Source organism: Phyllopteryx taeniolatus, chromosome 21 (genome assembly GCF_024500385.1).
Source record: "Phyllopteryx taeniolatus isolate TA_2022b chromosome 21, UOR_Ptae_1.2, whole genome shotgun sequence".
Lineage (NCBI taxonomy): Eukaryota > Metazoa > Chordata > Actinopteri > Syngnathiformes > Syngnathidae > Phyllopteryx > Phyllopteryx taeniolatus.
The window spans coordinates 9,226,520-9,242,609 of record NC_084522.1 but is presented as its reverse complement, the minus strand read 5'-3'; the positions used below and the strand labels follow the sequence as shown (position 1 = coordinate 9,242,609).

The 16,090-nt window shown below is 40.1% G+C and overlaps 1 protein-coding gene across 1 annotated transcript; it reads left to right on the top strand.

Annotated features, from left to right (window-relative positions):
- Positions 1-131: 131 nt before the first annotated feature.
- zgc:63863 (uncharacterized protein LOC393372 homolog) lies at positions 132-10,490 on the top strand. Its single transcript, XM_061759907.1, has 10 exons — positions 132-622; positions 1,522-1,576; positions 1,878-2,008; positions 2,076-2,156; positions 2,246-2,432; positions 2,868-2,969; positions 4,904-5,045; positions 5,197-5,381; positions 5,926-6,035; positions 6,448-10,490. Exons 1-10 carry the CDS (start codon positions 568-570, stop codon positions 6,624-6,626), a joined length of 1,227 nt encoding a protein of 408 aa, XP_061615891.1. The 5' UTR covers positions 132-567; the 3' UTR covers positions 6,627-10,490.
- Positions 10,491-16,090: the final 5,600 nt, after the last annotated feature.

Here is a 16,090-nt window from a genome sequence, read left to right as displayed (position 1 = left end):
CTTCAAATGTCACTAAATTACTAGACTAACATACTACTATTTGACACAGACATCTTAAAAGACGCTAAATTGGCCTCTTGCGAAGGAATTTTAGTTTTGGTTACCATTATCTAAATAGCCACTAGATGTCAGTAGATCCCTCAAAAAACGGTGGCTCAATAGACACGTGATAAAGCGTTTGTTAGATAAAGCCCCCAAATACCTTTGCATTATTGCAGTATTTATGTTACTTAAGACATTTCTAAACAGTGAAGGGTTCAAAGGTCACCAAAACTCAAAACTGTCACTCACTTCCCATAGGGAACTACAAACAAGTTTGCGTGATGAGGCATGAGATTCCAATCACCCAATCGCCTTCGATTTCTTAGTCACGTGCTAATGTTGACCAATGGTTAGCGTAGCGGATGTTGTAGGTTGTCTCACGAAGAAGACAGCTGTCTGTCTGGAAAGACGTAGAAGTTGCAGTCGACAATGTTATAAATCATTGCTTTTTTTAGCTGTTAAATCCGTCTGTATGTGCCCATGACACATGGTAGACTCGTTTTGATAAGGAGATTTTAAAAGGAGATGAAAAAGCTCAAGCGAAAGAAACTCAACGGGGCGAATGTACCTGTCACAAAAGGTAAGTCGACCAACTGTTTACCCGAGGAATGTCAAACTCGAACATAAGTATGACACAGTCAAAAGATTCTTTTCTCCATCCACGCACGTTCCCTTGCAAGGTTACACTTGAATTCTGCGTAACTCAACTAAGTTCACGTTTGCAAATGTTGCCTGCGTGGCAGAATGGCATCAGCCAACAGATGGCTGATTTTTATCTCGCAAAATTGCATTTGTGCTGAATAAAAACGATCTAAATCAGGGGTTCTCATTTTTGAGGGATCCAGGGACTCTTTACAGGGGAGAGATTTCATAGAGAGATTGATACTTTATTCTTCCGCAAGGAAAATTCACTGCATAGACTAGAAGAGAATAGATTAAGAGATTAATTTGATGAAACGGTGGACCCCCTCATAATCCTAACACAAATTAAAACACACTGTAACTACCTGTACCATATTACCCTAGAATGCCATAGGAATTGAAAAGTTGTATATTTACGAGAGAAAAGTAGTAATAACAAATGGTTGTAGAGAACAAAAATGTATGTTGTACAGGTTAAAAGTCGTAATCCGTACAAGAACAAAAAAGTTGGAATGAAAATGTTGGTCTTGGAGCAACTGGTTTGTTTGTTTAATTGGTGCTCAGGTCCCCGTGTGAGCGTTTTTTTTAATTTTTAAAATTATTTTTTTAATGATGTGACATAATTCTTGCAAATTATTTTGCGGACCCCCGAACTACAGCATGTGGACCCCCATGGATCCAGACCCCAGTTTAAGAACCACGGATCTAAATAACAAGGGGACACCGTCAAATCTCCATTACATATTCCAAAACGACTACTTTGAATGTGTATAATTGTTGCAGATGAGGTTACAGTCCTAATAACCATCTTTTTGTATGTCATTGTTTGCATCACAGAAGTGGACTGTGGGAGGAAACAGAAGTTAGCTGAGATCCACCAGGCATTAAACAGGTATAACATTATGGCCTTGTATTTAATCGTGTTAGACAGATGGCCCCAAAAAACAAGGCAAAAATTGTTTTGTTTTAATTTTCATACCAATTAAGTGAAATTTGGATAATTTCCTGCGGCATAACTGATCATCTCTCATTGCACACTGATACAAGAGTGCCCGTAAAGACAACAAAAGCATGTTAACTCGTGGAGGCGAACAATTCAAACACTATACTGTGTGTACTTTATGTTTCGCTTGGACACAGTTATTTCGATACAAGAAATGAAAAAGTGACTATATGTACCTTTTATTACACAGTGATCCAGTGGACATTGAGACCCTGAGGAGGGCTGCGGCCAGTAAGGGAGGACTGCTTACAAATGAACTTCGCAGGAAAGTGTGGCCCAAACTGCTCAACATCAACGTTTACGAGCTTCCATATAAACCTGGTTAGTACCAAACCAAAGTATGGTACTATTTAGAGGAAAGTGATGCATAATACAAGATACATTGCAGGGAGAGATGGACGGGAGAACCACAAGGACTACAACCAGGTGGTCCTGGATGTCAGGAGATCCATGAAGCGCTTTCCGAATGGTCCGTCTGCATTACAGTTTTTACTTGATTAAAACTGTACAGTAGGGTTTTACGTCACAATTTCTCCTGTGGCTCATCTGCTCTCTTAGCGATGCCGTCTGCAGAGCGAGCCGTGCTCCAGGAGCAACTCGTGGACATCATCCTTGAGGTTCTGAGGTGCAACCCGCAGCTCAACTACTACCAGGGCTACCATGACGTGGCCGTCACGCTGCTGCTGGTCGTCGGGGAGCGGGTGGCCATTGCCATGTTGCACACTTTATCGAAATATCATCTCAGGTAGGATACAGTACTTTATCTTGTAACATTACAACTAGAGAGAGAGAGAGAGAGAGAGAGATAATTACATAATAGGATTCTCTCGTGTATGGTTTGAGAATTTTGACATTCACTTATTTTCATATTATTATGGGCTTTTTTTCTGGGAAAAAAAATGCTTTTTTTGTAGTATCAAAATTAATTGTACATTATTCATACTTTATTTTTGTAACAATACAACTTTTGTTGTAATATTTTGCTCTCAAAATATTGAAAAAAGTCATAGCATCATAGCAAATAGAATATAAGGAATACAGTGGATATTGTGTGTGCACAGCAGCAATGTTGATTCAAAGATTTTGTTTGTAAACCAATTTTGTAGTTTGTAAATTGAGGTTCCACCGTAAATGTAAAAAAAACAAAAAATTTTTTATTTACATTTATTTCTCTTTGCAGGGATTTCATGGATCCAACAATGGACAGCACCAAACATATTTTAAACTACCTCATGCCTTTATTGGAAGAAGTAGACAAAGAACTGCATGACTTCATGATGAGGTACATGTCTATCAATTAAATTTCAGTAGCGCTTGTCCTCATTCGGGTTACAGGTGAGCTGGAGTCTACCTCAGCTGGTTTTGGTGAGAGGTAGGCTACACCCTCGCTGGTCACCAATCAATCGCAGGGCACATATAGAAAAACAGCCATTCACACTCACATTGACACTTATGGACAATTTGACTTTTTAATTAATCTACCGTGTATGTGTTGGGGACGTGGGAGGAAGTGGAAGTACTCGCAGAAAACCCTCACAAGCATGGCGAGCATGCAAACTAGTCCAGTGTTTCCCAAACTTCGTTGAGTCAAGGCACATACTGTATTTTACGTTAGAAAAATCTCATACCACACCACCAAACATGTCACACCAATAATATACTGTAAAGTACACTGAAATAATGGCAATCTCATCTTAGTTTTCTTACAAATGTACTTGCTAAGTGGTAAATCTAAGCCTGCAGATATATTATTCCGTCATATGAGTGGCAACAGGTGGATACACAGGTTAATTGTACCCTCTGCTATTTAGGGGGAAACAGTTTAGTTGTTCGGCCTGTCACTTTACGTCACTGGCATATATAAATGAACAAAGATACATTATTTTTACAGAATAAATAATTTTCAAAACAATAAAGCTTGTGTCTTGGTAGAGTGGTTGGGAAGCCTCGATCTCGCCAAGTCATCTGGGTAATACCAGAGAGGTTGTGTTTTTTAACCCCACCAGAGGGCGTTCAAGTACTGACCTTTGAGTGGCAAACAACTGCCCAAGTGTACCACATTAAAAAAGTGGACTACTGATGAGTAGGGCAGTAATTAGAGCCCAAAAGCACGAGGTGACAAATTAATCACCTTTTTGGGGGGGCCTCAACATGGCTGAAAACTCACCAATTTTAACAAGTGCATGTATTCTGGTGAAAGTGTATATATTTTAGGGGTCCCAGACACAAAAATGGCCCCTGACACCAACATTTAGTGGACGTGTCTATCACTTGAAAAAGTCTCCAGGAGCCACGTTAAAATTAAACAGAAACTAGTCCATTTTGATCTTAATGAGCCATTTTATATAGTGATAAAGGGAATTCCTCTGAATGAGTCAGAAGCAGGTATTCTAGTTTTTATTTTTTTGCCAACACTGTCAAATGATCATTTTGAGGCTGGATCACAAAAAAGGCCCTTTTAAAGCCCCTGGGAAGTTAGAAATACATGAGCACCCGACACCAGTTTCACTTCACGGCAGGAAATTGGGTGGCGTGTTTATCATGAAAAGACGCACAAAAAAGTCTCAAGGTCTGAAATTGAACAGGAAGTTAGTCATATTGATTTTAAGCAGCCATTTTGGACTCTTACTTTTTCACCAGCTTCTACACAGTAATTCCCCAAAATGTGCTCAAATTGCTAGCACATTTCGCTGGCATGGAGCAGAATCCTTCTATCTATAAAACCATCATTTTTCAGGAAAAAAACCCCCAAAAACAGCAACTTTGTTGAACTATTAACATTGCACATTCCAAGATATTTTCAACACTTTAGATTATAATTTAAAAAAAATAATACACACACACACACACACACACGTGGGAACTGAGAAATAGTATAGATTTGTGGAGAAAAATATGAAATTTACCAAATTTGAACATAGGTTTCAGCCTTACGCCAATGGCCCTTAAAATTTTGAAAATATTTGCCCCCGACACGAGTTTCACTGAACAGCATCAGAATCATCTTTACTTGCCAAGTATGTTGAAAACACAAGGAATTTGTCTCCGATCAACATCTGATTCAGGGTACATGGCATCGTAACATGACACACAAAAAAGTCCCACGGACCCATACCTGCAATTGAACGGGAAGTCAGAGCATGGCTTCAGAGTTTGGTAAACATCTTGAGGTTTCCAAGCCTCACTTACAGTAGGTATTTTGATGTCCTTTATTAGAGCGGAGGTGGGAACCATCTTTGCCCTGTCCTGGCTTATCACGTGGTATGGGCACGTCCTGTCTGAGTTCAAACACACACTGAGACTCTACGACTTATTCTTGGCCTCACACCCCATGATGCCCATCTACCTCGCTGCTACAGTAAGTAGACATCAGCTGTGGCCTTCCTGTGAGGAGGGAATAATAAAAAAATGAGCACAAAGAAGCTCAAACTAAAAGCAAAAAGTAAATTTTTTTTTGTTGCTCACTCAAATGTTCAGTGTGTCGAATGTGATCCACATCTTTCCACCAGATCGTGTTGCACAGAGAGCAGGAGGTGAAGCAGACGGAATGCGACATGGCTATGGTGCACTTCCTCCTCTCCCGCATGCCCCAAGACCTCCCGTACGAACTCCTGATCAGCCAGTCCCAAGACTTGTTCAACTGCTGCCCTCCCGCCTTGCTGGCTAAGCGGGTGGCGCTGCATTCTCGTAAAAGGTGAGGACGGGAGCACCCCGACTAACTGACCCTAGCCTTTGACTTAGAGATCCAAACACAGTCAATATAAGAACTTCAGAGGTTTGATCAGAGCATTGTTGGATGTTAAACTTTATGCTTCGATCCCAGCTGTTACAGCTCTAGCCCCTTTCACATTCCCTGTAAATGCCAGATGACAGTCAATTGAGGAATCTTTCGTTATCTGACGTAGTGTTAGAGCCATTACAACCCACCGGGGCAGGAGCAGTGAGTGTCAGAGGTTAAACTTCACACCCCTGTCTGGGCATTACGGAATGGCCTTACACTCAGGTCCAGTCCTGCCTCTGTCAAGGCTGTGACGTTACTAAGTCAGAAGATGGAAAATTACAGGGTGTCCCCACCATTCCGTGTGGGTGACTTTTATACAGCACTGAGGCTCAGAAAATAAATAGGCGGCAGAATGCTACTTTTTACAGGTAGTGTGAAAGTCACTCATCAAAACAGGAAATAAAGTGCACTGCATGACGCCTTTTTTACTCACAGGTTTCTTGTTGTTGTTCTTCAGCTTGTCCATAAGCACCTTCAAGGCCTTTCAGCTCTCAACGCTCCACCAGAGGCCAGACTCTGTTCTCCAGTGTCTCACCAAGGCTCAGGCCTCTGCCACTTCAAGACCAGGTAACGATAGTGACATTTCTGAGGGTCTCCATATAACGGTGGCCCTTGTCTCATTTAGTCTGAGAGACGGCCAATAAAAAAGTAAACAAATGATGTTGGATGTAATGGTTCATGCCAAATTGTATAGTGTCATCATCACTGAACCATATCTTGACTTGAAGGATAGCTTTCATCAAGAGTGAGCATTTACCTTCAAAGGTAAAATGCTCAAATCCAGCCTAATTGTCCAGTCAAGCATTTGAGGGGAAAGTATTAAAAAGTTCCCTTATGAAAACCAATCACATCTTTCCTCTTCCGTGTCCTTCGTCTTGGTGTTGTAATATTCTTTAAACCCTCTCCAAAATGAACAAAATGTGTAATGAAGCCCCTCCTCCTCGTCCTCATCGCCACCCTTGTTCTGTGATCGCCGCAGCTCGTCACTCGGGCCTGGACGTGGTTTTGCCCGCGAACGGAGGCCAGTGGTGGGGGAAGGGGAACAGGATGGTGAAGATGGCGGTGTGGGGGCTGTCAGCAACGCTAGGGGCGGCCGTTTTCGCTGTCGCCCAGACGGCCATGGAGTGGGCACCCGACGCATTGCTGCAGCTCTTCTGATGGGCTTCTTCTTTGGCTTCCCCGCGAGGACAGCTGTTGGCCATTAGCTTAGTTTTTTGTGTTTTTATAGTGCAAAATCACACAGAGGTGTTTGCCATTTAAGATATTTTTGTTCTGTGTATGTGTGTGATTTATATGATGTTATCTTTTCTTTTCTTTTTTTGTTAGTGTGTTTGGGGGAATTTCTCAGAACCAAAAAGTGCCCCTGGCCAAATGAAAGAAATAATTTATGAGCTGAAAACTTCTCAGTACGGATGAAGAAAGAGGAAAAAAAAAGGGGGGTGTTGGTGCAATTACTTGTTACACTGTGCACATGCCTTATAATAATAGACTTTTTTTTCCCCAAGAAGTTTGTCTATTCCAAGGCTTTTACATTATCAGACCGTTGAGGCACACGCCCCCACCCCTGCTGAATAAATACAGGAAGCACTTATGTTCTTTAAATATTAAGCGGGGTTGTGCCCAAACAGAGTATTTATTGCAGCAGAAACATGAGGCTGTTTTATTACATGCAATGGGAAGAAAAAAATATTTTTCTTAAATTTATTTATTCATCAGAAAAAGTAGCGTGTCAGAGGAACTTACAAAGAATATAATTGTTTTAGAACCCGAAATTGGAATATTAATAATACAGACGTACGAGTGTGTGTTAGCAATGTAGCGTTTTCCCCAGCAATGTCTGCGCCGTTTCCCGGCGTCTTCGGCTCTGAAATATTCATCAGCTTTTACTCACACGCGCCGACTGCATCTGTGAGCGCAAGTTCTCACAGCACAGACTTGGCCTCCCTTGGCTCGGCCTGCCCGTCAGGCTAATGGCGAGCTACAAACATTGATCGCAAAAATGTGTATATCCAATTTTTGTTGAGGACTTTGTTCGGCCGACTATCTCCGTGTTTCACAGAATAGGTTCCAGCTACTAGCTACTTGGAGTTTCACTTAAGGCCTGTAGGTGTTGCTAACCTGCCTTTTAAACTGTTGTTGGTTATCAAAACTAATCAAGAAGACGACTTTTACGCCTTCTGCAGACTCGGAATGCAAATGGTAAAAATAATGCAAGCAACAATGTGCTTTGATGCGTGATAATCTCAAGGAAAGAGCTGATACTCATAGTTTTACTTAAGTCCTGTAAGTGTCACTGGCGTGCCTTTCAAACTATTGCCAACTTTCAAAATAAATCAAGACAAAAACATTTCCAGCTTCTGCGGACGCAGAATTCCAAAACCTCAAAGAGAGACGCACCCTTCGAAATGTGAGGTTAGCTACTTGCTGTTCTACTTAAGTCCTGTAGGTGTCGCTAGCGTGCCTTTCAAACTATTGCCGACTGTCAAAATAAATCAAGACGACAACATTTCCGGCTTCTGCAGACTCAGAATTCCAAAACCTCGAAGAGAGATGCACCTTTCTTAATGTGACGTTAGCTACTTGCTGGTCTACTTAAGTCCTGTAGGTGTAACTGGCATGCGTTTCAAACTGTTGCTGACTGTCAAAATAAATCAAGACCACATTTCTGTTTCTGTTAGTGACGGTCTGTTGCAAGGCAGTTCTGTACATGTCACAAGTCAGCGCTTCAAAATGTTGCCTACTGAAAAGTCAAGATGTAAACAATATTCTTTGACGTGTGCCGACAACTGAAAGAAAGGTTTAAGCTACTCGTATTGTCACTTAAGTCTTGTAGGTGTCTGCTGAAAACTTCTTACGGCGCGAGTCCCCACTGCTATTTAAGATTGGTGTGATCTCCTTCGGGGTTGCTGAGCTTGAGTAATTAAAAATCCCGTCAGTCTGTCACTCAATTAACTAGTTTGTTAGTTGGCCACTTTTCTTGCAGCAGAAAGAATGCAGAGACTTTTATTGTTAATCGCTTTAATAGGCGCGCAGTAAATCGGCGCCTCTCAGGTCAGTTTTGTTTTGTATCTGTGTTGGTGCTCTTTATGTACAGGCATTGTTTTAATTTCAACTGCCTGACTTTTTGTTATATGGACTCATTATGACTCACTGGGGTCAGTAAAAATGAAAATGAATCCAAAATAATAATAAAAACAAAAACTGGTTTTCATGGTGTGCATATGGTTTTTGAAATTTGAAAGTTTGGACACACTAGCCCATGCTATCAAGAGAAGGCGCGTCTAAACTTTTCACTGGTACCGTATATTCATTACACAAACATGCTTTTAACAAGTGTTTTACCGAAGGAAAAAACTAATATTTAAATATTTATCACTGTATTCCAAAGTAATGATGTTAAGTTATGAATACCCTGTGAAATGGAGTTGTTTACAAACAATAGGATTGTATACAAAATGTAATGCAATGTCATTACCCTGACGAATTTTGTAGTATTTATACAAAAAGTAATGCAATGGATTTTACGAACAACTTATTTGGCAAAAAAATAAATAAATCAAGAAGACATTTTCACTGGGTACTATGCTAATGCTAAAAACAACGCTAACATCAAGGCTTGTGTCTGTGCTGTTTTGCGTTTGCCATTAAATGGTGCGTATATCCAGATATCGTCAAATGGCATCCACTGAGAATGGAAGTCAAATATTTGTGAAGTTAAAAACAAGAATTTAGTAGTATTGTGTGCAAAATGTCATGCACTGCAACTGCAACAATTTAGTTTGATTTGTACAAAAACTAATGCATTGCAACGACAAAAAGGTAGTAAGATTTTGTACAAAAACTATTGCAGTGAAGTGACTGTGGCTGCAAAATACATTCTGCAACCAAGCCCTCATGTCAGCCTCTGTCACCTTACAAGCCCCCCATCCCCCCACTCAGCCCTTCACTCTGTCATGGATCAGGGAACATGTCGCAAAGTGCTTTGCAGGCAACACGTGTGCAGTGCACCCCTGCATACTGATGATGTCTCCGCAGCTTCTGCTTGCCTGCCTGTACACCGCTTGGGAGTTCACTAGCTAGTAGATGTACACAACATTAAGCGCTGTAGTAAGTGGTACCTCGACTATTTTGAGATATGAGCCGTCACTTGGATGATTTTTGTTTTGTCCTGTCCTTATCGGAGTTTACTAGAAAACAAAACATAAAACAAAGAGAATTGTGTATTTAACCAAACGCCACATTACTTTGTCTGATGAAAGGTTGCGAGCTTAATGCTAACACACAATGCAAAATGCCATAGACAGGCTTACGAAACTGCCATCGATGTGACACGGGCTCATTCATAACTCTTATTTGGGCACAAACGGTGAAGCCACACATGTAGAGAGACAATGCGAAAATCGAATAATCTTACTACAGTTTATTGGGCAGTTTTGACCGTCTTCTGCATGTAGCCTATTTTGTATGCATGTGTTATACTGACCCCGAGTGGCCATAGTGCACACACCAGAAGAAGCAGCACTTTGACTCTATGAAATCCTGATGCACTAACTGTTTAATTCATTACATTCTATTGTAATATGTTAATACTACATATTTTGAAGGTACAATATTGTAGGGGGCTATTTTTCTTATTAAAAAAAATATATTTTTAATTGTTTTTTAGGGGGAAAGGAAGGGATTAATGGGATTTGTATTCATCACAATGGGGAAAGAGGAATTGAGATATGACTGTTTTGAGATGCGAGCGTGGTGAAAAAAAATTAACTCGTAAGTCAAGGCACCACTGCATTCTGAAGCTACTATATTACAGGGTAGGGTTACATTTTTTTTATGAGCTTAACACAGGTGGTATGTTCACATTTTTGTGTATTAAAAACAACCTCAAATAGAGCAACTACACACAAATTTTCATTTCATCCCCTTGTGAAATTGGAATATGCATCCCAATAATGTCTGGTATGGTAAAATGTGGTCATCTGTGATTCATGTTTAGCTTGAATTAAACCGTATTTGAAAGTATCTTTTGAGCCTCCATAGCGACACACAAATGAAAGAAAAGGTTTCCGCAAGAACAAGAAAAAACAAATCAGCCAGATGGACCTGGACAGAAGGACTAACCCTTCCAAAAAAAGGTGCTCTCTTAATTGGTGTGAAGGCACTCTCGCGAGTCGCGGCCCAAATTAAAATAAAACTATTTGGAACATCTGTGCAGCAGGTGTGATCTTTGCAAGTGAAACTTTTCAATTTCAATCTTTTCAGCGTCAAGCGCAGCAAAAGGAAGTGTCTTATTGTGAATCTCTGATAACCCCCGGGTCTCATTAGGCTGAAAGCAGGGTCTGGTCATACAGTTCTATGAATACCTTTTCAGACTTTTCGCTCATGCCTTTAGCGTGTGTCAATGCGGACTCCTCTTGGGCTTTTCACACGTGACCTCTCATCTTCTTGGCCCACACAGGATGTCCCACTGCGTCCAACCTCTCCTCGTATCCATGAACGCCAGAAAAATTTGTATAAGCTCCAATCAGATGATTTCTTGTCTTTTAGATGAAATGTCCAAATGTCAAATAATCATCGTTCACGCAAACCTGACGGCTGTGCTTAATTTTTCTTTACAAGCCCGGACAATATTCTCCTCACTACATTCTCATAATAAAAACTCTCCCAAGGTGAAATAAAGGCATTATTTATTCATTTTTTTTCAGAATTCTGCTGAATATTGTTGGTATTTACACTCCATACATATGCTAAATTGTAATTACAATGCATGACTTTTTGTATAAAATCCTACTAAATTTTCATTCGTAATTTCACTGCATTAATTTTTGTACAAAATCCTACAAAATTAGTGTTTGTAATATTTTTGCAATACTATTTCAACTGTCTCAGAGTATAAGATAACATTTTTGTTAGGAATTACAATGCATACAGTACATTTCTGTATAAAATTCTACTAATTTCTCAGAATATTTTTTGCAAAAAAATATTTTTTTCATGTACTGGTAGTTACAATGGAAAACTATTTACAATGGGAGGAAAAAGTATGTGAACCCTTTGGTATTTCTTACATTTCTACATAAATTGGTAAACTAAATCATAAGAACAAACAAAAACTGTCTGCTCAAAGTAATACCACACAATTATGTTTTCATATTTTTATTGAAAATAATGTAAACATTCACAGGACAGGGAGAAAAGCAACTGAACCTCTAGGCTACAGGTTAATCAGAGTCCGGTGTGAGCCTACCCGGAGTCCAATCAATGGGAAAAGATTGGAGGGGTGGCTTAAAGCTGCTGTGGCCACTAGAAAAAACATACCCGTTTAGAATTTTCTCTGGTCAAAAAGCATTGCCTACTGTACCTCTATTCGACCTTATTTTTTCTACAAAATAATTGTGGGAAATCACAGCGCATTATTTTTGGGGGGTTCCAAAATCCTACTAAATGATTTACCGTATGACATGTATGTCAAAACAAGACCACGAAAGCTGGCGCCGAATCCTAAAATAGCCAAACCACCCGCCACATTGACAGTACCTCTGATGCTGACTGATTTCACAGTCTGTTAAAGTTTCCCCAACATTGTGATGATGTCCTGTTAATCTTTTCAGCGTCGCTGTCAGTACTTCACTCATCTGCCGTACGCTAATACACCAACGACGCCATCCGGAGATGGCTAGTTCATTTTTTTTTAAGCTTCAATTTGATCCATCTGTGTCATTTTTTTTTCCTACAGTGGGGGAACACATCAATCTGTCTTAATACGCACGGGCTCCGGCTCACGTCCTTCATTTGAAACGCCTCGCCGAAAAAAAATGTGCAGTTGCAAAATGTCAACAAGCTTTAGGTCGTGGGTGCATGCGTGTTTGCATGTGTGTGAGAAATGTGAATTTGTGGGTAAATGTCAAGAAGTTGGCAGTCTAACGGCCGGCTGTGACAAATGATCCAAAAAGGCACAAAGTGATTGGCTGGGAGATTGTCATTCATTCCAACGGAACTGTCGCAGCGACACAGTGTGCTGTAGTCACACGCTCACGGTTTAATTACAACCAGAATGGACTCGCTGCCCGCTTACACGTTTGTCACTATTATCGCGAGGATTTTGTAGTTTTTCCTACAGGAGGCAGGCATTCTATTTAGTAGCATTTTTGAGGATTGAAAAAGCTGTGTTTTTCCCATTCATTAATTCTAATCAAACCAATATACCCATATCTTAACTAACTTATTGCATCAAAATAGCATTTTGATTTTGGAATTTTGGAAGCGATTAAATTCTAACGCAACAATAATGCCCATGATAATCGGGCTGGAAAATAGCCCAATTATCAAAGTAATAAAAGTGTTTATCTACGCAATGCTACTAAATATTTTTTTTCCCCCTTAGGAAAAAAAACAAACAATTGGTTTGAGTACCCTTTACTGTGACGTGATTGCCCCATCTGTCATGGTGGACACTTTACCACAACACACACACACACTGCTTGCGGCGCAGACGTGGCATCTGTAAAGCTGAAGTCATGCTAAGAATAAAAAAAAATGTTCATCATTATTATTGACTAAAAGTCAAATTTTCCCTCTTAATAAATAATGTATGCTTCATAAATAGCGAGTGATTTTTGCAGTCAGCTGGGATAAATACAGCACGCCCACAACACTAGTGAGGATAAGCGGTGTGGAAAATGAATGGATGGATGAATAATAAAATGCATTCCTCTTCTTCATGTCTAATACTTGGATCCGTATACCAGACAGCTCGAGGCTGTTTGCAGTTGTGTTTGATGTATGCACATTGCATCTATGGGGAATTTTGTAATCCACACAAATTGAAAGCCTTTCCTAGATGGCACAGATTTCCCAATGTGCTTAGTTTGCATGAAGTTTGCCCCAGAAAAAAAGGTGAATTCCATCTGTACAGGCAGCTACAGCGCCAAAGATGAGAGACTCCGCTAAAACTTTCAAAAATGAGCTCCACACATCATTAAGAGATCAGATGGCCGACCACGGCGGAAGCGCCGCGAGACACGGGAGACATCGAGGGGAAATTCATCAAAAGATTCACGTCTTGGCAAAGGGTTTAAAGGTAGTCAAAGTGCAGAGTGATCAAGGAAAGGCTTGTCGTTCTTTACAAGGTCCTGGGGGCGGGAAATACCTCTTCCAAAACTTTCATAGCTTTATAACACGCAAACAGAATTTCGCTGCCGTGCTCCGCCTCGACGCAAAGACAAAGAACCTAAATCTTTGCAATTTAGCGTCGCCCATCTGTCTAGTTTACAGTATGTAGTTCATGTTTGGTAGCCATTGGAAAAAAATGGTTTGTCTTTAATAGTTGCTTTGGCGACTGAATTTTCAAAGGATTTGGCACCATGGTATGGGAAATAATGGTCTATGTTGTGTTGCATGATTGCATCGTGACGTGACCCCTGTCATTTTGCATCAATTAGAAGTCTGAAGGAGCATTTTTACGACCACCTGCTGCGTCATTCTTGTCAGAATCGCTCACCAAGAGAAAAGAGTTTGTATGCCATCCACTGCTTTAACTTGGCGGACAAGGCCCAACTGTCATCCATGAACATTTGTAGTCATAGCAGCGAAAAAGCAGTAGTGTGTCGTCGTTAACAGGATTGTGTGCGCCACCGCCGATTATGGTACGAACGTCTCTGCGTTTTGATTGCGCTGTCGCAATTCACGGCCGGGACATCGCTCGGAATCCCATTTTCAATCTGGGCCCACTTAGAGCTGGGATTGACTATCATCTTAAAACGCTATGCTGTCATCTATCTTAATACATCTCTGGTGTTTTTTTAAAATGAAAACTGACAAAGTCGGCTTGTGGCAAAAATATACATACTTAATTTGCCACATCCCTCCCATAATTTATATTGCAGCCCTCAAGTGCAGGGGTTCTGAAACTGGAGTCCGTAGCTTGAGGGGTCGGAAATGAAATAATTGCATACATATTCAGTACATATGGGGACCAGCAAAAAAATTGAATTAACATAATAAACCGGTTACTCCTCCTTACCATTGCTCTGAACCAGTTAAAGGCTTTAAAATTATTGTGATGTATCATCACATGTATCTGAAATGATTAGAAGAAAAGTTCATCTTTGCTTGACGTCATAATCGTATGACCTTATCTTGTAAAAACATAACTTTATGCTCGTAAAATTATGACTCTGCATCGCAAACAAAATATGTCTTTGTTCTTGACAACTTTTCAATTTCTACACATAATATGAACATTTTTTTCGCTATTAAAAAATATGAATTTGTTACTGTAACATTAGACTTTTTTTGTTGTTGTCAAAAATAGTCATCGTTTTTATTCCCAATTGGTGTTTGGACTATGAAGGCATCCTTGGAAAAACGCCTCCCATGCAAGGGGCCCCTGGACCCAAAAAAGGTTTGCGAACCCGAAGCATTAGTGCAGCTCAATATAATGATTCGAAATGCCTCCCAATATGATGCAGTGCAAACTATACCAACCACAATAACAAACAATACTGAAAAGGCAGTTTTTACACCAAAAGTTAGCGTTAAAATAATATCGAATAGGGAAATATGAAAATCATTACAACATGATTAAGGGATGTCCTTTGATCCCCACATTTTACATATTACTCCTTTCATCTACTAGTAACAGTAATAGTCGTTCGTTCGTTTGTGTCTGTTCCATTGTTTACCATCGAAGCATACAGTATAAAATAGAAATAGATGTTGCAACTTCTATTGGAATTCTCCTGCTCCCCACAATTCCTTGTGTGTTGTGACAAATGTGGATCCATCCGCAGAGCATAATGACTATTGATTGTGTATGCATGGCGAGACAAAAAGAGGGAGTCTATAAAGTATTCGGATAAGAAATACTGTAATGCTTTTTCTCTTTCAAGCTTCACCAAGCTTTTGTTGTACTGCAGGCAGGTTTGCATGCATGTCCAGTAACAGGTATCCAAAAAACAACAACATTCCAAGCCATGAAAATGCTTTTTGTTTGCTAAATTTGTCGCCCGTTGACTCCTATATAATAATGCCTAAATAAAGGGTTAGTAAACTGGAATTAAGCGCCTTTGAACAGCGATGCTCACACTCGGACATTGAAGAGTTAACTGGGGAGCCCAATTGGAGTCTGTTGCTAAACAAAAAAGCAGTACCCACTGAAGAGCAAAACAGTCTTTCGGATTCATTAAATTATGGCATTTTAACGCATGTTCCCTTTACAGTATTAATTATGATCTTGTGTGGAAACGTCTTTAACGATTAATCAGCATGTGGTCCCTCCGCAATGTTTTGACCATGTTAAAAATATCAAACAGACGCACATCTCCTTCTTCACCTCAGGAAACAAAATGTGTATTGTACTTACCTCAGTTCACAGCATTTAACGGTTAACTGCCGAGGACATTTGATCGCTGTTGCTAACCAAAACAGCAGCACCAAAAACCGTCTTTCAGACAAATGAAATTGTGGATCCTTGACGTGTCTTGTAAATGAGTTGCCTGCACAGTATTAAAGACAATGCGAGATGTTCTAGCTTCTAAGTTTCTATTTGCCACATGTCAGGTGGAACATCGAACTCCCGCTTATGTACTGTTTGCTATTCCCAAATTCAACTACTTGAAAAA

Excerpts from the sequence above, each read along its gene's own strand:
- zgc:63863 (XM_061759907.1), top strand. The coding sequence starts at position 568 with ATGAAAAAGCTCAAGCGAAAGAAACTCAACGGGGCGAATGTACCTGTC. Across the intron at positions 623-1,521 it reads GAATGTACCTGTCACAAAAG|AAGTGGACTGTGGGAGGAAA; the intron begins GTAAGTCGACCA and ends TTTGCATCACAG. Across the intron at positions 1,577-1,877 it reads ATCCACCAGGCATTAAACAG|TGATCCAGTGGACATTGAGA; the intron begins GTATAACATTAT and ends TTTATTACACAG.